The following is a 26596-nucleotide window of genomic DNA, read 5'->3' as shown; positions in this document are numbered from 1 at the left end:
AATAAAGATCACTGGATATCGTCCAGTGATGATATCATGATATAACACAAGCCTACTGTCTACAATCGAGTCAGTTATTCAAATAGGGATTCGAGGAAGGTTCGGGCTCTCTTGATACCAGCCTGGGTAATGGCTTCTAACTTGCAAATAAAGACTTGTAGATTTATCTCAGTCTGTGAAAGAATGAGTGAAACCAGGCGTCGGATCAATACGCGTACGTTACCGATCATATGAGTGTCATGAGCTTGTTACAGGAATTGTAATGCGTGCATAAGAAGCAACCACCGAGGAATGAGTTGTAAATAAGAGATGTACTGCAGAATGCATTAGGGCTGTGCGATGTCCCCTTAATTGGCATCGATGATGATTACAGTGCATACATCGTGATGGACGATCATATCGTGGGGGGGGATTTTAATACATTATTATTATTATTATTATTATTATTATTATTAAAAGTATTAGATACTCATCCGAGGCTTTGGCACGTAAAGAAAAAAAGCGCTAGGTGATGTGGAATATTTGGCCTTGATAACGGATATGTGGTCCAGCTGCAACATGATGCCCTACATGTCAGCTACCGTACATTATGTGGACCGGGAGTGGGCAATGCAGTCCAAATGCCTGCAGACGAGTTTCATGCCAGAGACACATTCAGCGGACAATTTATGCTAAGTTTACATTAGACCGTATCTGTCTCGTTTTCTTCGCTGTTGCACTGTCCGTTTACATTAAAACGCCTGGAAACGCCGGGAAACGGGAATCCGCCAGCGTCCACGTATTCAATCCAGATCGTGTCTGGTCCGGTGCTGTGTAAACATTGAGATACGCAAATACGCTGTGCTGAGCTCTAGCTGGCGTCGTCATTGGACGACGTCACTGTGACCTCCACCTTCCTGATTCGCTGGCGTTGGTCATGTGACGCGACTGCTAAAAAACGGCGCGGACTTCCGCCTTGTATCACCTTTCATTAAAGAGTATAAAAGTATGAAAATGCTGCAAATACTGATGCAAATACTGCCCATTGTGTAGTTATGATTGTCTTTAGGCTTGCCATCCTTCCACTTGCAAGTGGTAACTGATATGCGCTGGGATCACACACACAGCGGCTCAGTCCCGAATCACTGATTGTGCGCTCCACTCGCGCGTTGTGTGAGCTGCACAGAGCCGGAGTGCGCACCCTCCAGAGGGCACTCGCTGTTCAGGGCGGAGTGATTTGGAGCGCAGGATGCCTGCGGAGCCGAGCGTATCCGTGTATTGGTGTTGCTGTGTGCACATTAATCGTTTTAAAAACGTTAATCTGATGATTCGCTGATACGGTCTAATGTAAACCCCACCTTAGAAGACGCATTGCGTGAGACACTTGGCGAATGGAAAATAGAGGAGAAAAAGATCGCCTGCATAACAACGGACAACGGGGCGAATATTGTCACAGCCATCAGGCAATTGAAACGGCCGTGGTTAAGTTGTTTTGGGCACAATTTGAACCTGGCCATAACCAACTCGCTTGCGCAACAGAGGGCCAGTACAGACCGAGCGTTTGGAGTTTGCCGAGCAGTCAACACTGCGTTTGCGCACAGCTGGCTTCAGAGAAATGAGCTGCGCAAAGCGCAGGTGGAAATGAACCTCCCCGAGCACTCACTGATCACGCTAAGATATTAAATCAGCTCTAACAATGAAAGACTAGTATTCAAACTATGAGAAGAAACTACACTTAAGCTATTACTCATTGTTTATTTACACCATATCAATTGAAGATGCGTTTCGGCCTTTAGTGCGCACTTGAACGCGCTAATTTTTCCAATTTATTAGTGTTTCAATTATTGCACCAGCTTTTAAAATCATGATTTAATATTGTTTTTTTTTTACTGTCTTTGCATTTATCAGAATCACCTTCATTCTTCATTTGGTTTGACGTTATGGCTTAGAGTGGACCATTTTGTGTCTGAAAGTAGGCCTATTTACCAGATTAAAGTTATTTGACTTCTGCCGAAGTCACTGCCGTTTGATAAGGTGCAATATTTCTCGACTGAGGCCATCCTTAAAAAAAAATCCGTTTCCTGTCCACCAGGTGGGCAAAAAAAATTTCAGTCGGGAGGGAGGGATTTTTTTTTTTATTATTATTTTTTTTTATTATATATGGATGGAGAAGAAATCGCAATGCTGTGTTTGCTTTTTCTTTCAGTACTTTTTTTTTTATTACAAAAGCAGACACATTTAATAAAATATGACAGTTTAATCAACTGAAACTTGTACAAAAACTAAGTTAGCATTTTAAATGCTGACTGCAGCATTTGCAAAACTTTTACAAAGGTACTTAAAATGTCCGACACGGACTTTTTGTAGTTCTAAATCGAGCGTTAGGCCTAGTTCGGATGAAATTACACTATTAAAATGATCACTGAATGATTTGTTTTTCTGAATCTTTACTATTTTGTTGTTCGCTAGAATACCATTTTGCGATTTCACACTTAAGCAAATGTTTGAAAACTCCGGATCTCCTTCCTTCATGGTGGCTGCCATTTTTTTTTGTGCCGCACGGCGCATGCGCAGACCTGATTCGACAGGGCTTTCCACAAGCGCCGGCTGCCGGCCACACACTTAAGTCCAGCCGGCTACTTTAATGACTCTTTTTGTAGCCCACAGGCTCTAAATATTAATTTTCGATTTTAATAAAATTAAATGTTTATCTAACGGACTGACAATAATGTCAAACTGAACCGTTGATCAAGGGAGAGTAACTCATCCGCGCCCCGACATGCGGTGTGCGCGCGCACTCATTTGCGTGAATGTGTCATGCACCGAAAATAAGAGATTTACAAGCCAGGAACGCCTCATGATGCAATACGCAAGAAAAGAAAGAAGATTTACTGCCATTTTACTTTGTATTTGAGTAAAGTGAATAAATGAATGGTCTGTGGAAAATACATTTAATCCTGGGAACTGCGTGCACAGGAGTTTATTTTGTGTTTACCCCCCCCCAGCTACTTATGTCATGGCTGGCTAGTATGAGCCTTAGTGGAAAGCCCTGGGAATGCGGAAATGTCAAGTTCGGTTTTAGATTTACGAACCCGAAAAAAATGTCGAAAAACCGGCGTTAAAATAAAAATTTTCACCGCACAAACGGCACTCACCCGGCCGGTGGACCGGAAACAGAACATTTTTTAATAATGGCCTGAAGTCGTTAATAGTGGCTATTTGTTTGAACAACATGACAAATTTTACATTAAAAGTATAGTGTAGGCTAAAAAATGAAGTCAAAATTTATTATTAGTAGCATACTGTATTTGTGTAACCATAGGGGTGTTCACACGGCAACTTTTACTCTGGTGTAGCACCGGGGCTGCCCCGGTAGAGCGTTCACACGGTACAAAGTTATACCGGTGTAGCCCCTGAAAGCTGCTTAAACCGGTGCAAATCTAACCCTGCTCGGGAGGGGGTTTAAGAAATTTACTCCGGAGTAAATGCTAGTTTGCAGGGCAGCACTGATATAAAATGGGACGTCTGAACGCTACAGGGGTAGACTCGCTACGCGTGAGGAGAGTTGATTACACACGGGCATTGCATAATTTGCATCCTGGTATTTTGCGCTTCCAAAATGGCGAATATCAACAACAACAGAACTGCGTGTCTTCCAGTGTTGCCAGATTGGGCGGTTTTAAGTGCATTTTGGCGGATTTGAACATATTTTGGGCTGGAAAACATCAGCAGTATCTGGCAACACTGGTGTCTTCATCCACGTTGTTTTCCCGGCGCTTGGTGATGCCATGACAACCGGGAAAAGGAAGTACATTTTCACGCATGTGCATATTTCATTTCCGCATTATTACTATCACAAAAGATAGTAATAATGATAGGAAATGATAGTAATAAAAGGAAATATCAAAACTTTATTACTATCAAAGGAAATGATAGTAATAAAGTTTTTGCTACTATAGCACGGTCGCAGAAACTGCTGTGTGACCGCAAGTGGGGCTGCACCGGTGCTAACATGCTTCTCTCTAGTAAGCAGGTTTGTGACGTGTGAACGCTGCGCAAAATTTACACCGGTGTAAGATATATCGCAACAAAATACATCAGCGCAGCATCGATGCAAATATGTGCCGTGTGAACACCCGAAATGTTATGTTCACTAGCACGTCCCTGCACCATAGCCTACGTGAACAAGCGGTAATAGGATATTACTTTATAATGATTTATATAATTATGTACTTTATATATAATTTTATATATATATATATATATATATATATATATATATATATATATATATATATATATATATATATATTAAACAAAACTAACTAACTAAACTAACAAACTTTTTAGGTTAAATAGGCCCAGATGATATATGCATGTTTATGACAGGAGGGGGTGTGGTATCACGACGGTGGCTCTCCATCGTGATGGATGACCACCATCGTCGATGGACGATGGCATCGTCTATCGGCACAGCCCTAGAATGCATCTTCCATTTATCCTGTCAAAGTAACAGCTCCGATCCCTCCTCAGTGGCGGCTACGAGAGACTGACCCAGAAACCAGCCACCTAATCTCAGGTGCTTTGTGTGACTCGCAGCCCTGGTTTCTCTCCACCCATGTTTAAATAGACTGAAGGGTGTGTTCCTGCTGCGTCAGTGATAAGTCGCACACCTTGATCCTTGGCACTAGGAAATAAAAGATAGTGAAACTACAGCGTGCAGGGGTATTTTACTCGCCAGTTAATTGTCTGAAAGCGAAATCACTGTTCTGGGCAAAAAGTGTGAGAAAAGCTGCATGTTGCACTATTGCGATCCAAAGACCTGGATTGTCAGGTTGGGAAAGTTAGAGGTGCATTGAAACACAAAAAAATTCCCTAAGATGATGAAATTTTTCTTTCCTGCTGGCAGATAGGAGGGAACGGTGTGATGGGAAGCTTGCGGGATAAAAGAGAACGCATTTCCGGTTACATTTAGTACAGTCTTAAAAGTAGACGGCATTTTAATTTCATAAAATCGGTGAAATTTAGTTCCGTCTGCAATGTGGTCACTGTGATGTGTGTGTATTTCTGTTATATCTTACAAAATATCAGGCCATTCTGTGGCTGGGAAGTTATTTGATTTGAGCGGATTCCCGAGCAAATGGCGTGCATGAAATCGCTCGCTTCGCGCAGTCAAGCAGACCGAGGAAGTCCGTGTGTGCGCACATGTGCAAGTTCACCTTTTGATTGTGCACTGACAGTTCCATCATTCTGTCGCTAAACAAACAGCTGATCACACCGAGGTGCTCGCCGACTGCTGTTTGGGCCTGCGTTTCCTTTTCTTCGTATATAGACCCTTTTCACTGACGTCACCCGAAACCGGAAGTAAACAGACCCTGCGCCATTTTGGAAGACCAACAAACTCGTGATTAGGGGGAAATAACGGCAGCGGTATGTGAACTCACGAGAATAAAGTGGAGTGGCAAACGACTTAAACAAACAAATCTGAGCTGTTTTATTTATGATTCATTGGCCCAACAGTAGACTTGAAAGAAACCTATGTGAGACTTGGCAAAAAACTGTGGATATAATGGATAAGTCTGTGCATGATCTGCGGACACTTTGAGGTAAGCAAACGCAAGAAATTCAGATTTAAAACATGCTAAATTGGCCCCAAGTTGATAACTGTATGAGGAGCAAGCCTCCCAGACTTCTACAATTTAATAATAATAATAATAATTTAGGATGGTTTGGGGCTTGCTCGCTGCTGCCAGGTTGGTTGTTGAGTAGCCTGACTGTTTTTTTTTTTTTTTTCTTGCGTGTGGTATCATTGTTGACGCGAGGTTGTTTTTTGAACATTCCAATGCGGACACGATTTCCCCTGATGAGTTATGACTTCAGACGCGATGCGTGTGTGGAGGTGTGGAGTCCGCGTGATATGTGCGTAAGATAGGCTTCTCATGTGTTTGGAGATCCGCGCTCTGAGACAAGCGCAAGCGCGCCCCCCCCCCCCCCCCCCCCCCCCCCCAAGGGAAAAAAAGGGACCCTCCAAAAATATCGGCATAGTTCGAACACTGAGTGTAGGCACTGGGTGTAAACAACAAATAGTTTACAATGTCTGGGTAGCAAACAGATGGCAGAATTGGTGTCAGGTCCTCCTTATGTTGCCATTCTCCCTTGCCCCGAGTCTTATCATATGGGTCAAACCCATCAATCACAGCCAGTTTCTCCACATACCGTGCCCTTTCTGCAGCTGGTAATGTACTCACATAACCCGAATTATCAGCCATCGTGTCACTTTACTCTCGCTCGTACTTTGTTTTATATTGTGAGTGCATGTACTTGGTCTTCCAATATGGCACCTAACAAAATCTCGCGGCGCGGTGACGTCATGTGAAAGGGGTCTATAGCATAACGTCTTTTCTTCTCACGTTCCGTTACTGTAGTCGGTCTTTCACGTTTCATTCGCACACTCGCGTCCTCCATTTTTCTCAAATTTGTATCCCACAATGCCATGTGCAAACGGGGAAAGCCCACCATGTGATGCATCAGGGGTGTGCAAAAATATCGATGCGGCGATATATCGCGATACTTTGTCTTCCGATTCAATATCGATACTCAATTTGAATATCGATATTTTTTCAAATAATAAAATCATGTTTCAGACGGGTTGTAAATCCAGTACGATTTCCACACCTCCGCTCCGCGAGGTGTCGCTGTGCCGCTACCTCACTGCAAGGCACTCTTCGTCGTCTTCTCTTTTTTCCCGGTGGTTGCAGTGAGGAAAAAAAACAGGCAAGCATGGCTGTTAACGTAAACCTAGAGACGCCGCTGAACTTTAAGGCAGATGTTTGGAGGCACTTTGGATTCCAAAGGAAAGGAGAAAAAAAACAGTGAGCCGGACAAAGAGAATGCACTTTGCAAAACCTGTTTCGCTCCAATTAAATTAAGATGCCCACTGCACTTTTCAGTGTGTTCCAGACAGTGTGTTGTTCCTGCGAAATAAGCACAAGTGAAATGTTCTCAGGTATATGTTCTCAAGTTTACAAAGAACAAATTGATATTAGTGTTAGCACTGAAATGTATGTTCAGTCTGCAGTGTTGCCAGATACTGCTGACATTTTCCAGCCCAAAAATATGTTCAAAATGCACTTAAAACTGCCCAATCTGGCAACACTGGCAGTCTGCAGTGCAAGTTTTAAGTTTTCATAAAACAATTTGATTCTGCTTGTTAAGCAGCACTGATGTGTCCATGCTTACAGAAAAGTTGAGAATACTAGCACAGAAATGGGAATTTTCTGTATGTTGTAGTGAAGCAACTCTTGGTTTTGCCAGCAGTGGAATAGAGACAAATATATGTCTGGTAAGAGTGTGTAGTTATGTATGTGAAATGTAATTTTACACTGGTCAATAAATTCTGATTTTCTTCAGTGACACAGATATCGTGATGTGGTTGAAATTTCTTGCAATATATCGATTATCGCAGAATCGCTGTACCGTGATATCGTTATCGTGGGCAAAATATCGCCATAGTATCATATCGTGATGTATCTGGTGATACCCCGCCCTATGATGCATGACGTAGTGTCTTGTATTGTGTCATGGTGAAACAGGAAAAACTAGCGGAGAATTTAGGGCCATGTGGAGATAAATTCATTAATTGTTATATTTTAAAAAAACTAATAAAATTGGAAGTCTGTGATTGGAATTCAGTAGCTATTGGTCCACTAAACAAAAATAATTGGGTGTCGGGGTGTGTCTCCGTTAACAATCTAGTGTCTAGACGGTTGCACCGATTGACTCAAATTTTCAGGGTAGGTGGGCGATGGTCCATAGATTACCTGATTAAATTTGGGGGGTAATCAGGTCAAGGTCACCGGAAAGGTCAACCTTTTGGTCAAAATAACATTTTCTATTATAACTCAAAAACGGTTGCTGAGAGACAGATGCTTACTATTATGAGCATATCAGAACTCCCATATGGCCTTCCCTTTGGCACCATGCTCTTTGACCTTGAAAGGTCAAACTCAAGGTCACAGATTGTCAGAGGACTGCAACTTGAAAATGGTTGATGGTAGACAGTTATTTACCCTTATCAACTTATAGGAAGTGCCACATGGGCTTTCGTTTGGCACCATGACCTTTGACCTTGAATGACTTTGAGATATCAAACTCAAGGTCATGGATTTTCATAGGAAAATCCTGACAGCCCTCACCTGACAGCTGATGATTGAGAAATATTACCATTGTCGGCATATAAGTATAAAATATAGTCCTGAAAGTGTTCCGGATTTTCCCGGAATTCCGGATTTTTAGATTTTCCTCTGGATTTTTTTCCGCTAATGACCCGGAAATCCAGATATTTGACAAAACTCTTGAAAATCTCCAGTTTTCCGAATGGAGAAATTAATTTTTCGGATTTTTCGCGTTCCTAGACGCGGCGTAATACTTCGCATCGTCCTTGCATGGGCGCGGCCCTTAAACAGCCCAAACATAGTTCATTGATTAAAGACAGGTGTTCTTTGTTAACGGCGCGCGTACCAGAGCTCACTAGGCGCGCGCGCCCAAGGCGCGCCTTCAGGTGTACGAGCTAAGGTGCGCGGGACTGGCACCGTTCTGCGCAAGCGCAACACAATCGCACTAGAAAGCATGTTCAAGCTGCCAGTGTAGCTGCAGTCTCTTTAGTTGCCAATTACGAGTATTTCCTCGTGTTAATAATTCGCCATGTCAAAACAAGCGAAACTTTCCTCCTTCTTTCGATGTGACGAGAGGGAAGCAATTTATATATATCCCCCCCCCCCCCCCAATCAAAGTTGCATTTTGTGGTTTCGAAGCTAAGTTTTAGTGCCGTTTCTAGAACACAACATCAAGAAAACGTGGAAGAAACGGCGATAATGGAAGAGCCGGTTTCTAAGCTGCCTAAAACTAGCAATGGTAACTATTTTTGTTACATAATGCACTCAGGCTGCCAGGCAGTGTGTGACACACACACACACACACACACACACACCCTGATTTACGTGAGAAATGTGGTATTCATTGGTGTGTTTAAATTTAGACAGTACGAACTAATGTAAACAGTTGGCTTCAACTCGCATAAATCTGAATTGGAAATGTTTAGTTCACTTTCGCTTCTGCAAACGCACAACTCGACTAAAAGATTGATAAACGAGGCTCAACGTCCCCAACATTGGAACCTGAAAGCTTTAGGCCAAGTTTACATTAGACCGTATCTGTCTCGTTTTCTTCGCGGATGCACTGTCCGTTTACATTAAACCGCCGGGAAACGGGAATCCGCCAGCGTCCACGTATTCAATCCAGATCGTGTCTGGTCCGGTGCTGTGTAAACATTGAGAATACGCGGATACGCTGTGCTGAGCTCTAGCTGGCGTCGTCATTGGACAACGTCACCGTGACATCCACCTTCCTGATTCGCTGGCGTTGGTCATGTGACGCGACTGCTGAAAAACGGCGCGGACTTCCGCCTTGTATCACCTTTCATTAAAGAGTATAAAAGTATGAAAATACTGCAAATACTGATGCAAATACTGCCCATTGTGTAGTTATGATTGTCTTTAGGCTTGCCATCCTTCCACTTGCAAGTGGTAAGTGATGTGCGCTGGGATCACACACACACACAGCGGCTCAGTCCCGAATCACTGCTCGTGCGCTCCACTCGCGCGCTGTGTGAGCTGCACAGGGCCGGAGTGCGCACCCTCCAGAGGGCACTCGCTGTTCAGGGCGGAGTGATTTGGAGCGCAGGATGCCTGCGGAGCCGAGCGTATCCGTGTATTGGTGTTGCTATGTGCACGCTAATCGTGTATTGGTGTTGCTGTGTGCACACTAATCGTTTTAAAAACGTTAATCTGATGATCCGCTGATACGGTCTAATGTAAACCCCACCTTAGAAACTCTAACAGACCTTTACTTTTTAACAGCACTGTTTTGGGATTTTGCTGAGTTTACCTTCAACTGTCTGATTTTTTTTCAAAGTAATGAACTGTGTAGCAGGAAAATCACCGCGTTCTCTAAACGCACTCCTGAAAATTACTCATTAACTAGGGGAATTAAATTAGATATTTTTGACGTGTTAATCATTAATGTACATGAAAGAAAAAGGCTTAAAAGTTGTAACTTGTTTTAGTGAAAATAAGTACTAAAATGCACTAGAATGCAGGGGTTTGCGTGGTGTTGTTAAAATATTTTCGGGGACGTTGCCCCCCCCATATTTCAGGGTTTTTTTTTTTTCTTTGCTCCACTTTCATCTCTAAAAATAAGTGCTGCTGGGCGAGGTTTGTTTTGCCTGGCAGCACTTGTTCTCTCTTGGTTCAAATTTGTATCCCATAATGCCTTGTGCGAACAGGGAAAGCCCGCCACGTGATGCATGACGTAGTATCTTGAATTGGGTCATGGTGAAGCAGGAAAAAATAGCGGAGAATTTAGGGCCACGTGACTCTAAATTCATTAATTGTTCTATGAGGGGAAAAAAAAACTAATAAAATTGGAAGTCTGATTATTATTATCTTTCGGTCCACTAAACAAAAATAACTGGGTTTCGGATTTTTTTTTTAAATGACCTACACTTGAAAAATCTGAAAGGCAGTACGGTTTTAAACTACAGTGGATACAAACCCGGTCCTTCAGGGGTGCAGACTCTGCAGCGCACGTGTATGTTCAGTTTACTTGGTTAGTATAACACACCTCTAATATGCATTGCTGCTCTGATTTATACAGTGAGAGTAAAAAGTATTTGATCCCTTGCTGATTTTGTTGGTTTGCCCACTAATAAAGACATGATCATTCTATACTTTTAATGGTAAATGTATTCCAACATGGAGAGACAGAATATCAAAACGAAAATCCAGAAAAGAACTTTAAAGAATATATTTTAATTGATTTGTATTTCATTGAGGGAAATAAGTATTTGATCCCTCTAGCCAAAAGCACTTAATACTTGGTGGCAAAGCCTTTGTTTGCAAGCACAGCGGACAGACGTTTGTTGTAGTTAACCGCAAGGTTAGCGCACATCAGGGGGAATTTTGGCCCGCTCTTCTTTGCAGATCCTCTCGAAATCATTAAGGTTGGTGGGCTGTCGCTTGGCAACTCGGACCTTCAGCTCCCTCCATAGATTTTCGATTGGATTGAGGTCCGGAGACTGGCTGGGCCACTCCATGACCTTAATGTGGTTCTTCTTGAGCCACTCCTTTGTTGCCTTTGCTGTATGCTTCGGGTCGTTGTCATGTTGGAAGACCCAACCATGGCCCATTTTCAACTTCCTGGCAGAGGGGAGGAGGTTGTCCCTCAGGACTGCATGGTACATGGCTCCATCCATCTTCCCACTGATGCGGTGAAGTAGCCCGCAGAGAAACACCCCCAAAACATAATGCTTCTACCTCCGTGCTTGACGGTGGGCACAGTGTTCCTGGGGTCATAGGCAGCATTTTTCTTCCTCCACACATGACAAGTAGAGTTTAGGCCAAATAGTTCAATTTTGGTCTCGTCTGACCACAGAACCTTCTCCCAATCACTTTGTACATCTTTGAGGTGATCATTGGCATACTTTAGGCGGGCCTCCACATGTGCCTTCTTAAGCAGGGGTACCTTTCGGGCACTGCAGGATTTTAATACATTGCGGCGCAAAGTGTTGCCAATTGTTTTCCTGGTGACTGTGGTCCCAGCTGCCTTGAGGTCATTCACTAACTCCCGCTGTGTGGTTGCAGGCCGATTTCTCACAGTTCTCATGATCATTGCCACCCCACGAGGTGAACTCTTCTGTGGAGCACCAGACCGAGGTCTATTGATGGTCATGTTATACTTCTTAAATTTTCTCACAATCGCACCAATGGATGTTACTTTAATACCCAGCATCTTGCTAATGTTTTTGTAGCCCATTCCAGATTTGTGCAGGTCAACAATCCTGTCTCTGAGGTCCTGAGAGAGTTCTTTGGTCTTACCCATGTTGGAGAGTTTGGAATCTGTCTGATTCTGTGAACAGGTGTCTTTCATACAGGTGATTAGTTAGAACAGGTGTCTTTCATACAGGTGATCAGTTAGAACAGATGTCTTCAATTCAGGTACCAAGTTGATTGGGAGTGTCTAACTGGTCTGTGAAAGCCAGAACTCCTAATGCATACTATGGGATCAAATACTTATTTCCCCTCAATGAAATACAAATCAATTAATATATATTCTTTAAAGGTATTTTCTGGATTTTCATTTTGATATTCTGTCTCTCCATGTTGGAATACAGTTACCATTAAAAGTATAGAATGATCATGTCTTTATTAGTGGCAGTGTTGGCCACGTTACTTTCAAAAAGTAATTAGTTATAGTTACTAGTTACTTTTACCAAAAAGTAACTGAGTTAGTAACGGAGTTACTTTGTCATAAAAGTAACTAATTACCAGGGAAAGTAATTATTCCGTTACATTTTGTTCCCCCTCAAAAAAAATCAAATTCAATTAGTGTAATCATAATAAAAGTGAATGTTAAATGTGTTTAATGACTGAAATGGACACTTAACAGAACCAATTAGTAACGTTATCTACACTATATTAATATTTTTGTGGGACAATGTGAGAAGACATCTATCAAATGTAATATATTTTTGCAGTTATTAAAATTATGTTACTAATTACTGGCCACTGACGAGGACAAACGCTTTGTTCCTCGACATAATGTGCATTGCACGTAAACACTCTTGCCTTTTATTTCAAGTAATGAAAAGTCCTGGCTGTATTTCCAGTGTGAAAGCGCAGTGCTGGGCTGACCGCTCGCCATCGCTGGGTCTTCCGATTGAAAGCGTGCGCAGTAGTGCAGTAGGCGTGGCCTACCTACATATGTTGTCCAAATCTACTCTGATTGGCTTACTGTGCCGTTGTCTCGTGTCTCCCCGCCCCACACGAAAGCAGAGTAAAGAAAGGCTGAACGAGCAGCGTGCCAGATGAGAACAGCTTTAATAAAGTAACGCATAGTATTTTATTGTAAGTAACGGGAACAGCGTTATAACGATGTAAAAAGTAATTAGTTAGATTACTCGTTACTAAAAAAAGTAACGCCGTTAGTAACGCCGTTTATTCTAACGCCATTATTCCCATCACTGATTAGTGGGCAAACCAACAAAATCAGCAAGGGATCAAATACTTTTTACTCTCACCGTGTATAATATATATTTATCATGGGCGGCACGGTGGTGTAGTGGTTAGCGCTGTCGCCTCACAGCAAGAAGGTCCGGGTTCGAGCCCCGTGGCCGGCGAGGGCCTTTCTGTGCGGAGTTTGCATGTTCTCCCCGTGTCCGCGTGGGTTTCCTCCGGGTGCTCCGGTTTCCCCCACAGTCCAAGACATGCAGGTTAGGTTAACTGGTGACTCTAAATTGACCGTAGGTGTGAATGTGAGTGTGAATGGTTGTCTGTGTCTATGTGTCAGCCCTGTGATGACCTGGCGACTTGTCCAGGGTGTACCCCGCCTTTCGCCCGTAGTCAGCTGGGATAGGCTCCAGCTTGCCTGCGACCCTGTAGAAGGATAAAGCGGCTAGAGATAAGGCCAAAAAAAAAAAAAGGTGTGTTTCAGGTAACATGAAATACTAAAATAAGGTCGGTAGGTAGGAAAAAGTTTTGGTTTTTTTTTTTTTTTTCCTTAATTTTTTTTATTTTGTTCGAAAAAATTAACACAAGTAAACATCTTACAAAATAGTATTTTGGCACAGAATCCTTTATACCACACATCATAAAATAAAAGTGTTTTAAATCTTTAAACGAATAAAAAAAAATATCGCAAGAGTTCGAGTTATGATCTACGGAAGCGTATTGCTGCCACACACAAAAAAATTGGCTTAGAATCAAGTAATTATGTGAAAAGATATTGTTAAAGTTATCACGTGTTTACAATATATTTATCATGTAATAACATCACGTAATTTCATGATATGAAATTATCACGTTATTTCATGATATTTTTATGTAATAACATGAAAACACCTTATCAAGAAATAACGTGAAAATAACGTCCTAGGCTACTTCCATTAAAAGCAGACGGCCTAGCCTAGCCTACTGTAGAACTTGGGTCAAGCAAAAACACCGAGCAAAAACATGGCTGAATCCTGAATGATTCCTATTTGTATAAATATGCCGCTTTTCCACTACAAACGCGGCTGAGTCGGGCTGAGCCGTGCCGTGCTGAGTCGAGCTGAGCGGGGCTGTTGGAGTTGCATTTCGACTACAACCGCGCTGAACCATGCTGACTGGAAGTGGGTGGACACATTGGGTGGAGTTAGCGAAAGTGGGTGGACGTCACGTGATGTCGTTAAGCAGCGCAAACAGTGACATCAGTGACCTTTTAAGCGGTAGTCTCACGACCCGGATAGTAAACAATAAACATGGAGGACATGGAGTCGTTAGTGTTGCTGGTCTTGGTTCTGTGGCTTGTAGTCACCGATAACGCCAACAGATACTGGCAAGAGCGTATAGATGAGGCGAGGCGCATAAGGCTTCAGAAATTCTCGTAATTGGTAATTATTCTTCTTCCGGGTTTACGGTGTTTACAGATCCCAGCGTGCTCGCGGGGCGTGTGTGGGCATGTGAGGACACTCCTCCTCACCAATCAGTGCACAGGGGAGTGTCTGCTCACGCCCCCAGCCTCACTCGGCTCGCTTCAGCCCCACTCCAAAACGGTGCGAGTTTTAGGGGCTAAGCAGGGCTGAAGCGAGCAGAGTCGTGCTGTTTTTTGGTAGTCGAAACGCGAGCCGTGTCGGGCTGAAGTGAGCTGAAAAAGGGTAGTGGAAAAGGGCCAATAGGGGACTACATAGGCGGCAAAATGTAGTGTTTTTCCCTGCCATGGAAGTGCACTTGTATACTGAAGAGGAAGCAATTTGCATTACAGCCTTGAATGAGGATTCAAAATGGCGGCTCGGCTCAGTTTTCCCTTCCTCCTTCAGTATACAAGTGCGCTTCCATGTTTATGCAGGAGGGCTGATAGAAGTGGCGAAACATTTTTACTTTTTATCGTTTCTTTCACAACTTGAATGCGTTGAAACAAAAAATTGACAAACTAACGCCGCTTACACTAAAATATCAAGGGAAATTTGTAATAATAACTTTACGGTCGGCAATTTCGCCGCCGAAATTCTCGGTCGGTCGGGTTACCGGAAACACTTTTTTTTTTTTTAATTTGGCCTAATGAGATGAGATATATTTATCATTTATTTTCCCCCGAAGTGGTAGACCATCTCCCAAACAGCTGGTCATGACGGCAGACACGCACAGAGCTCATCATGAAGCTTGGATGAAAATGTCGTTTTAATAAAACGATCCTCTGTGGAAACATTGCGATAAATGATCTCGTCATTGAAACTTGACACTGTGTGATACTTGAGTGTCATTGCGTTTGCGTTACACACTGTGTGTTCTCCATCATTAGGCTGGCTAACAATTCATACGAGATCAGTGTATTAATTAAATCACAATAGACTGGAACCAGTAATTACGTTTGTAAGACGTTTAAATTCATCAGTTTATTTCGATTGGTGTTGCGAGACCCATGTGAGGGGTTTATTGGCACAGCTTGAGCATGAAGCAGTGAACACAGAGCTTACTGGCCTAGAAATATAGAAGTGTGTGTATAATTTTTTTTTTAAAATCTGTATCTGTTTTTCTTTTTGTTTGGCAAAGAAGCCTGTTAATTTTGTGCAGCTTAAGCCGAAAGCGCGACGGGCTGTCAGCACCGCTGGGGTTGTGCCAAAGTCTTCCTGCAGACTGGAAATTTCCTGCCTTTTGTGTCACTGTGTGGACGCTGCCCCAGCTGTCTCTGCGAGCTCTTGTTCATTAGGAAATGTTTCAATGAAAGCATGCTCCCTTTCAACTGGTGAGCCTGTGTTACATGGTTCAAGGCTAAAAGCTGAAGGGTTGCATGACTCCTCTCAGACTTCTCATAATACTGACCTAGATTTAAATAATTCCCAAATCAAGTCCTCGTAGTAGTAGGGCTGGAATACGTACGCTACGCTGCGATACTCTAGCAGCTAGAAACCATCGTGCACAGTTCAACATAACTTTCATCAGCAACTCCGCTACAAATGACCGTATCAGGTCTCCGCTAATACCGTCATTGTTTCAAAACTGGATTGGTGCATTTCTCTTAATAGCCATTATGCTAGCTTACTTTTTGTTAACAAAGGATATGGAACATTTTAAATTAATATTGGTTGGCGTTGAGTGGTATATCACATATATATTCCATTCAGCTAGCATGAGATTGAACGAGTCGAAGACTCGTTCAATATCATGCTAGCTGAATGGAATATATCTGATGTACCACTCAACGCCAACCATTATTATTAGGGCCCGAGCACCGAACGGTGTGAAGACCCTATAGACTGGTACCAAAATTCAAAAAAGTGCTTATTTAAAGAGTTAAAGGCATTTTTGAGACAAAGTCGGCAAACAGTCTTATTTTGTCAATTTGGGTGTGCCGAATTCAAATCTGCAATATGACGCGGTACGCGGTGGTCCGGACTACCGTTGTGGTCCGGACCACGCCGTTTTCAGGTGTGGTCCGGACCACCAAGTTCAGAAGACAAATAAAAAGTCTTACTGTGATGTTGCATGGTTTCATAACCACCCTGAGACATAATGACGAAAGTTGGTAAAATTATTTTTCACTTCCCTCGTGGCAGCTCCCGCTTTTTTACATGCGTTAGAACTGGTATCTTTTATTGCGCGTGTGTTTTACGCATGCATTTCTCTTCCGGTTTGAGAAAAAATAACAAATGATGTACGACTTTGTAAAAAAACTCGTATTAAATGACAAACACAGTATGATTTTGGTAAGTTTTTATTTATATCGTAATATAATACAGCATACGGTGAACCGGACCACAATCCAGGAAAAATAATTAATTAATGCCCTCGTTTTGTATGGAAAATACGGTGATCCGGACCACCGCGTACCGCGTCATATGCCGAGCTCTATCTGACCTCCGTCGACCTCTAGAGGTCATTGAACTTTGGGCCTGTAAACGTCTCAGCTGAACCCAGTTTCTCAGCTTTCTAAGGAATGAAATGTACTAAAATGATTCATGAAGTTAGCAAATGGCCTTGTTTGTTAAATGTTTGGGTGCTGAATTCATTTTTCATTTGTAAAACGACATATGACCTCTGATAACCTCAAGGTCATTAAACTTGGCCTATAGGCCTATGCATTTAACGGCATTTTTAAACAGACTTTACTCCCCCAAAAAGAATATGAACAGACAAAAAACAAATAGAAAGGAACAAATACAACATTAAATGCCAGTCCATGTACATGTGACTTACTTTTCACAATGAGAATGCCTAGGCGATCACCTTACATAACATTGCATTACATTTAGCGGTTATTGTTTATACAAAGCTACTGAAAAAAGGACAGATTCAGCAGCATACAAAATGTGGGGGCATACAGGGTATACGTGTGTCATGGCATGTTTAACGTTATACATCATGTAAAGTTTTTCAGCTTGTATGCTAACGTTAGCTAGGATGTCAGCTAACATCAGTGAATTGTGCGTTAACGTTAACCTTTCATACCAGTCGGTTCAGTTCGAATAATTTTTGTGAAGGCTATCTCTACTGCATCCGTACTGTTATCTGATGATAATGCGACATTGTCACAAGATGAGGAATGAAAACGAACACGTAACATTAATGTTAGTACACCGGCGTTTTTTTAAGTGATTGAAACACCTTCTCCGGCGGATCATTTAACATGGCTGGATGTAGTTAGAGTTAGCCTTTACAAACGTTTATGGTAACAAAAAGGAGCCCTGACCCAGCCGATAATATTTGCTCAATTCTCTTCCAGAATGAGGGAGCTTAAAGAGGAAGACGCTGTTTACGTAGCAAAGCTTGATGCAGGTCTGAGGTGTAGGTGAAGCTGGGCCTGGCTAAAAATCGACGTCAAGACTGAAGTGAAGGGAGTTCAGCACAGCTTCCTGCTGTCACAGTTTTTTCATAAGATAGACAAAGCCAGGTATTCAAAATGCAGCCTTTGCCAAAAAGAAATAAATTACAGCAACAAAGGCGGGCGGCACGGTGGTGTAGTGGTTAGCGCTGTCGCCTCACAGCAAGAAGGTCCGGGTTCGAGCCCCGTGGCCGGCGAGGGCCTTTCTGTGCGGAGTTTGCATGTTCTCCCCGTGTCCGCGTGGGTTTCCTCCGGGTGCTCCGGTTTCCCCCACAGTCCAAAGACATGCAGGTTAGGTTAACTGGTGACTCTAAATTGACCGTAGGTGTGAATGTGAGTGTGAATGGTTGTCTGTGTGTCAGTCCTGTGATGACCTGGCGACTTGTCCAGGGTGTACCCCGCCTTTCGCCCGTAGTCAGCTGGGATAGGCTCCAGCTTGCCTGCGACCCTGTAGAACAGGATAAAGCGGCTACAGATACTGAATGAGCAACAAAGGCTGTCATGCTCTTTTGGCACACTGCCAAACAGAGGTACACCGTCAAAAAGTGTGCACTGTTCTGACCACATCCAGTGTCCTTCCAGTCCCAGAGCAAAGTGCTTCCAAGGGGCCTGATGTTATGAGGGAGCGAGTTAGGGTGCCTGGACCTACATTTCAGCGAGTTGCCAATGCAGAGGTGTGTATAGATTAGGCTAAATAGGCTAGGCTTGTAGTTTTCTGTAATTCTACCATTTCACTGTTTAACAGGTTACTTGATATTTGCCAGAAGGCTAATGTTAGGCAAAATAGGAGTAGACTAGCCTACATTACCAAAAAATATTGTACATTGCATGTTTAGTTAATTTAGAGATTAACTACTGTAGCCTAGATCATGTCTATTGGAATGAGGATCCAGTCTTAACAACTTTGTAATAGCAATGGAAGTTTGTGAATATTAAACCAGCTTTAATAATGTAAATCTAATACAACCCCAATTCCAAAAAAGTTGGGACAAAGTACAAATTGTAAATAAAAACAGAATGCAATAATTTACAAATCTCAAAAACTGATCTTGTATTCACAATAGAACATAGACAACATATCAAATGTCGAAAGTGAGACATTTTGAAATTTCATGCCAAATATTGGCTCATTTGAAATTTCATGACAGCAACACATCTCAAAAAAGTTGGGACAGGGGCAATAAGAGGCTGGAAAAGTTAAAGGTACAAAAAAGGAACAGCTGGAGGACCAAATTGCAACTCATTAGGTCAATTGGCAATAGGTCATTAACATGACTGGGTATAAAAAGAGCATCTTGGAGTGGCAGCGGCTCTCAGAAGTAAAGATGGGAAGAGGATCACCAATCCCCCTAATTCTGCTCCGACAAATAGTGGAGCAATATCAGAAAGGAGTTCGACAGTGTAAAATTGCAAAGAGTTTGAACATATCATCATCTACAGTGCATAATATCATCAAAAGATTCAGAGAATCTGGAAGAATCTCTGTGCGTAAGGGTCAAGGCCGGAAAGCCACACTGGGTGCCCGTGATCTTCGGGCCTTTAGACGGCACTGCATCACATACAGGCATGCTTCTGTATTGGAAATCACAAAATGGGCTCAGGAATATTTCCAGAGAACATTATCTGTGAACACAATTCACCGTGCCATCCGCCGTTGCCAGCTAAAACTCTATAGTTCAAAGAGGAAGCCGTATCTAAACATGATCCAGAAGCACAGACGTCTTTTCTGGGCCAAGGCTCATTTAAAATGGACTGTGGCAAAGTGGAAAACTGTTCTGTGGTCAGACGAATCAAAATTTGAAGATCTTTACGGAAATCAGGGACGCCGTGTCATTCGGACTAAAGAGGAGAAGGACGACCCAAGTTGTTATCAGCGCTCAGTTCAGAAGCCTGCATCTCTGATGGTATGGGGTTGCATTAGTGCGTGTGGCATGGGCAGCTTACACATCTGGAAAGACACCATCAATGCTGAAAGGTATATCCAGGTTCTAGAGCAACATATGCTCCCATCCAGGCGACGTCTCTTTCAGGGAAGACCTTGCATTTTCCAACATGACAATGCCAAACCACATACTGCATCAATTACAGCATCATGGCTGCGTAGAAGAAGGGTCCGGGTACTGAACTGGCCAGCCTGCAGTCCAGATCTTTCACCCATAGAAAACATTTGGCGCATCATAAAACGGAAGATACGACAAAAAAGACCTAAGACAGTTGAGCAACTAGAATCCTACATTAGACAAGAATGGGTTAACATTCCTATCCCTAAACTTGAGCAACTTGTCTCCTCAGTCCCCAGACGTTTACAGACTGTTGTAAAGAGAAAAGGGGATGTCTCACAGTGGTAAACATGGCCTTGTCCCAACTTTTTTGAGATGTGTTGTTGTCATGAAATTTAAAATTACCTAATTTTTCTCTTTAAATGATGCATTTTCTCAGTTTAAACATTTGATATGTCATCCATGTTCTATTCTGAATAAAATATGGAATTTTGAAACTTCCACATCAGTTCCTTTTTTGTACCTTTAACTTTTCCAGCCTCTTATTGCCCCTGTCCCAACTTTTTTGAGATGTGTTGCTATCATGAAATTTCAAATGAGCCAATATTTGACATGAAATTTCAAAATGTCTCACTTTCAACATTTGATATGTTGTCTGTGTTCTATTGTGAGTACAATATCAGTTTTTGAGATTTGTAAGTTATTGCATTCCGTTTTTATTTCAATTTGTACTTTGTCCCAACTTTTTTGGAGTTGGGGTTGTATTCCATTCAGCTAGCATGATATTGAACAAGTCGAGGATGAGTAGTTGAATAGAATATATCTGATTATACCATGAAAAAAGCCATTATTATTATTATTGAGTGCTGATTCTGGTCAGAATTAATTCAATGTTCTATCAGTCCAATGTACGAAGTCAAAGTTCTAACAATAAAAATGGTACAAGTCCAAAAAGCCTGAACAACAACTCAGCTTATATACAAGCTATATCCAGGTCGACAGTTCAAGTTCAGTTACTTTTGGTCGTAGTTAATTGTTCCATTGCAGTTGTTCAAAACAAAAGGGTTTTACTGAGTGAAGTCCACGAGTGACGTCCTCCCGTAAAAGTCTCCGTCACTTTTCCTCACCTCCAAGTAGAACTTTTGACAATATTTCCGCTATTTCGCTCTTTTCCAGTTTTTCAATGTCCATTGGTATGTTTTTCTCTTGTAAATATGTGTGAAGAGTATCCAGTGACGTTTTTGTAGTCTTTTTTTGGATGTTCAGCACGTCTGTCTCTTTAAATCTTCTGCTTTTAACGAAGCAAACCTGGCGGCCATGTTTGTGTACAAACTGTCAGTCACTCACTAGCGCAGAAGTTTTACATCTTGAACGTGTCTTTTCCAGTTTTTCGATGTCCGTTGGTCTGTTTTTCTAGCTTGTAAATATGTGTGACGAATATCTAGTGAAGTTTTGGTAGCCTTTCGGGTCTTCAGCGCATCTTCAGTTTATTTATTTAGTGCTTAAACCTCGCACTGGATTAGCCTCGTCTTCTCTCTTTCCCGGCCGACAAAGAAATGATTCTGCTCATGTGCAGCAGAAAAGTTTTGTCATTGGCTCTTCGCATGAGCTCTGAAGTGTGACGTCATGTTGTCTTGACAACGTACAACCTTACACGCTCATTCTCCATTAGGGAGAGTGGCGTAATAAATGGAGGATAAGCGATATGATGATATTGCATGCCATCAGTAAACCCACTAGAAGGGAATAGAATACATGTTTTTATTCCATGGAAGAAGTGGCCCGTATGTATAATAATTTTGAATATTGCACACAACTAATCAGATTCCACGCAATTTTGCTGGGATGAATGAAATTCAGTTCAAGAAATTGGGTTCATGATTCGATTTTCCCATGACATTTTTTTGAAAAAAATGAAATGCAGAATTTTATTGCTACAAAAATGCAACATTTAGTTTTCCTATTCTATCAACTTTTGTTAAATTAAATAAAACCTTTTGTTTCAGTTTCTTAATAACCAACAATAATTATTTACCCGTATTTTGTAAAGGGAGTAAAATATAATAGCCTATTAACTAACTAAAATATTCCTTTTATTAAAAATGACAAATAGGCCTTTTCTTAATAACCATTTATGAACATTTGTGAAGACTGTAGTCGGCTTAAAGAGCAAACAGCCACCTCCTATTCTTCAATTTCTTGTTAAATCTATTTGTACAGTCAATCACGCAACAGCTTTTCCCCATTTTAGGTCTGTTTTCATGGCATTTGAGCTGCATTACTTCTGCCTTGGGTGAAGTCATATGTATTCCTGCTATTTTAACACCACAATTTCAGTTAGGAAAAAATTAAGATTATGTAGCCTGATGGTTGATCAGAATCAATTTGAATTGTCATTTGTGTTGTGATGCATCATTGTACAATATATAGACTCCAGACTAAAATGCTGAATAGGCTTTGGGTGCTGGAAAGCTGCATAACCAAAGCTTTATGCAGGTGGACCACTTTTTATAAATCATCAAAGTAAAGCAAAGTGACTTTTTTGCTTTTGCACAAGCTGCATCTGTTTTTAATTGTGAAAAGTATTTCTCACGAACCAGTCCTGAAGGTCACATGTTCTTGCACATGGCTATATTTTTTGTAAGTCTTGTGTTGAAAATGAAAACACGAGACAGTACTGATATGAGGAATCCTGGTCATGGCAGTTGTCATTCATAATGTCGTTTCAAAATCATGGCCACTGTCTCACTCATGACGGATCTTATCCATCACTACGGTGAACGAGCCCGCTGTCCTTGCTTTGGAGGGTAACTCTGTTTTATGTTCTGTACGTGCTCTAGGGGACAGTGGGAAGGTGACCACAGTGGTAGCTACACCTGGACAAGGTCCAGATCGCCCACAGGAAGTGTCCTACACAGACATTAAAGTGATTGGTAATGGCTCATTTGGAGTGGTGTATCAGGCCCGACTCAGCGACAGCCAGGAGATGGTGGCAATCAAGAAGGTGCTGCAGGACAAGCGGTTTAAGGTAAGAACAACGGTGTCGAGAAGGTATGCCTGGGAAATCCCTTCGTACGGTTCCAGTTTGACCTTTTCTGTTAGGCAAGTAAAGTAAAACTGATTCGAACCAGAAAATCTTTCACCTGTTTCCAATGCGGCTGTGGAGGTTTACAAGCCGAGATACAGAATGCGATACTGATGACCTCATCGTAAACGGTGACAGACAGGGTTGGTTATGTTGGTTCTTTAGGAGTAGTTTTATGGTGCTGTATTGATATTGGATTAAGGAGGGTTACACCAGGACCACGGTCTCTCAGCTGATTTCAAAGACCAAATATTTGTTATTCCACAAAATCGAGTCGTACACGAGCCAGAGGTGGACAGTAACAAAGTACATTTACTTGAGTACTGTACTTAAGGACACTTTTTTTTTTTGAGTTTTTTTTTTTTTAAACTTATGACTTTAACTTCACTACATTTGAAAGACAAATATCGTACTTTTTACTCCATTACATTTCTATCATGGTCCTCGTTACTATGAAGCAGCTTTGAAAGTGGAGGGGGTTTTTTTTTTCTTTTTTTTCTCCCTTTTTTTTTTTTTTTTCCTAAAACGTGATTGGCTTTCTCAGTGTCACCTGTGGGGAAAAAAAAACAATCAGTAATCATTAAAGTGCATATTCTGGACCAATTATTTATTGTTTTTAATATGAAAGAACGTCCCTTTACACACTCATCCAGAAGCGTAATTTTGCACAAGGCCATCTGTCTACAGCAGAAAAAAATAAAACAACAACAACGCGTCTGGAAAAATCCCAAGCGAGTCTGGAGCCAGATTCGTGACGTCACCTGCGCGAGCTTTGCACGGTTTCAGTGCACAGCCTGTGTAGACCAAGCGCTCCCATTTCTCTCTCGTTGTCCGGTCTTTTGGGAAACGATGAGTGCTAATCCCATCAAGATTGGTGTTGCTACACCCTCCTACGATACATCTGTTAACCATTTTAATAATTACGTGATAACGTTGAAATTCGCAGAAAACCACCAGGTCGTTTTCTCATAAACAAACCAGCGCTGATGTAGGATTCAGAGTGAGGCGTCCCGCACGCAACGTCACGAAAATCAGTGTTTGCCGGGAAATCCAAATGCCAAGTTTTTTCAGAGGCGGACCAATTCTCCTCAAATGGCTTGATTTCAACTGAATTTTTCTGGTATTGCGCAAGGTAAAAAAAATTGCGCAAAACGTGACAGATATTTGACCAAAGTTTAATATAAAATAGGAGAATTACATTGATCTCGCTCCTGAATTTACCCGTGATATGCACTTCTTTTAAGGTCAGGTCACGTCTATAGACTGTATAAAATCAAGTTCAGTGATTTCTCAGCAGCGTTATTTGAACACAATCAGTTGATGACAGAATGGAAGGAGGCGGTTCTTCTGGGGAATGCACGCACACCCATAGCCATGAACCCATGTTTCAGTTTTCTCAAAGGATTAAAGAAATGTTTGCTTTGTTTGCCTAAAACGAACCACATCACGGCCTACAAAAACTCGCCGTCCAACCTGCAGAAGCATATTGAGGTCTGTAAACGTTTTATTCCAAGAGAAAGCTTGTGATGAAGTTGTCTGTGCTTTTAGAGCTAGCGGTAATGTTGCAATAGCGATGCAGTCTGGTTAGTCAAATGACTTTCTATGGATTTGCCCGCCAAGTCGCCGTAGCCTTGTCCACGGCTAACGTTAACACACAGCTAGTTAACTTGGACACTGTTAGTTAGCATGTAAAAACAGAGTTACGCTAACATGAATAACGTTAACTTATCTGAAGTGCTTTCAGAAATATGTTTTAGCGTAATCTTGCCAAATAAACAGAATATAGAAAACTGTGTTTAAAGGCGTTTATTCTACAGGTTCTACAAGTTAGTCAGTAAATCCAGTAGGTTGTTTCAGCAGGGATGAAAGTCTTCCGGATTTACCCGGAAATCCGGATATTTGACAACTCTTGAAAATCTCCGGTTTCCCGAATGGAGAAATTAATTTTTCGGATTTTTCACGTTCCTAGACGCGGCGTAATACTTCGCATCGTCCTTGCATGGGCGCGGTCCTTAAATAGGCCAGACATAGTTCATTGATTAAAGACAGGTGTTCTTTGTTAACGGTGCGCGTGCCGGAGCTCGCTAGGTGCGTGCGCCCAAGGCGTGCCTTCAGGTGCACGAGCTAAGGCGCACCTTCAGGACTGACACCGTTCTGCGCAGGCGCAACACAATCGCACTAGAAAGCATGTTCAAGCTGCCAGTGTAGCTGCAGTCTCTTTAGTTGCGAATTACGAGTATTTCCTCGTGTTAATAATTCGCCATGTCAAAACAAGCGAAACTTTCCTCCTTCTTTCGACGTGAAGAGAGGTAAGCAATTTATTATATATTTTTTCCATCAAAGTTGCATTTTGTGGTTTCGAAGCTAAGTTTTAGTGCCGTTTCTAGAACACAACATCAAGAACACGTGGAAGAAACGGCGATAATGGAAGAGCCGGTTTCTAAGCTGCCTAAAACTAGCAGTGGTCATTATTTTTGTTACATAATGCACTCAGGCTGCCAGGCAGTGTGTGACACACACACACACACACACACACACACACACACACACACACCCCTGAAAACTCCTAGCTCCGCCCCTGATTTATATGAGAAATGTGGTATTCATTGGTGTGTTTAAATTTACAGACAATACGAACTAATGTAAACAGTTGGCTTCAACTCGCATAAATCTGAATTGGAAATGTTTAGTTCACTTTAGCTTCTGCAAACGCACAACTCGACTAAAAGATTGATAAACGAGGCTCAACGTCCCCAACATTGAAACCTGAAAGCTTTAGAAACTCGAACAGACCTTTACTTTTTAACAGCACTGTTTTGGGATTTTGCTGAGTTTACCTTCAACTGTCTGATTTTTTTTCAAAGTAATGAACTGTGTAGCAGGAAAATCACCGCGTTTTCTAAATGCACTCCTGAAAATTACTCATTAACTAGGGGAATTAAATTAGATATTTTTGACATCTCATCTCATTATCTCTAGCCGCTTTATCCTGTTCTACAGGGTCGCAGGCAAGCTGGAGCCTATCCCAGCTGACTACGGGCGAAAGGCGGGGTACACCCTGGACAAGTCGCCAGGTCATCACAGGGCTGACACATAGACACAGACAACCATTCACACTCACATTCACACCTACGGTCAATTTAGAGTCACCAGTTAACCTAACCTGCATGTCTTTGGACTGTGGGGGAAACCGGAGCACCCGGAGGAAACCCACGCGGACACGGGGAGAACATGCAAACTCCACACAGAAAGGCCCTCGTCGGCCACGGGGCTCGAACCCAGGACCTTCTTGCTGTGAGGCGACAGTGCTAACCACTACACCACCGTGCCGCCCCATATTTTTGACATGTTAATCATTTAATGTACATGAAAGAAAAAGGCTTAAAAGTTATAACTTGTTTTAGTGAAAATAAGTACGAAAATGCACTAGAATGCAGGGGTTTGCATGTTATTAAAATATTTTTGGGGGATGTTGCCCCCCATCTTAGTTTAACTTTTAAAAGTTCAGGGTTTTTTTTTTTTTTTTTCTTTGCTCCACTTTCATCTCTGCTTCAGAGGCGTAAGGTTTTGTAAGTGTTGTAGCAATAATACAACAGTGCGTTGACAGAAAATATACTTT

General features: G+C 42.0%; 1 protein-coding gene across 2 annotated transcripts in view; it reads left to right on the top strand.

Annotated features, from left to right (window-relative positions):
* gsk3ab (glycogen synthase kinase 3 alpha b) overlaps nucleotides 1–26596 on the top strand; it is a 103980-nt gene that overhangs the window by 32336 nt on the left and 45048 nt on the right. For both annotated transcript variants that reach the window (XM_060921533.1, XM_060921532.1), the window contains exon 2: nucleotides 22733–22920. In XM_060921533.1, the coding sequence (XP_060777516.1) occupies nucleotides 22733–22920 (188 nt within the window). The remainder of the gene's footprint in view (nucleotides 1–22732; nucleotides 22921–26596) is intronic.

Source organism: Neoarius graeffei, chromosome 5 (genome assembly GCF_027579695.1).
Source record: "Neoarius graeffei isolate fNeoGra1 chromosome 5, fNeoGra1.pri, whole genome shotgun sequence".
NCBI lineage: Eukaryota > Metazoa > Chordata > Actinopteri > Siluriformes > Ariidae > Neoarius > Neoarius graeffei.
Note: the sequence above shows the minus strand (reverse complement) of the source record. Positions and strands in the feature narration are given on the sequence as shown.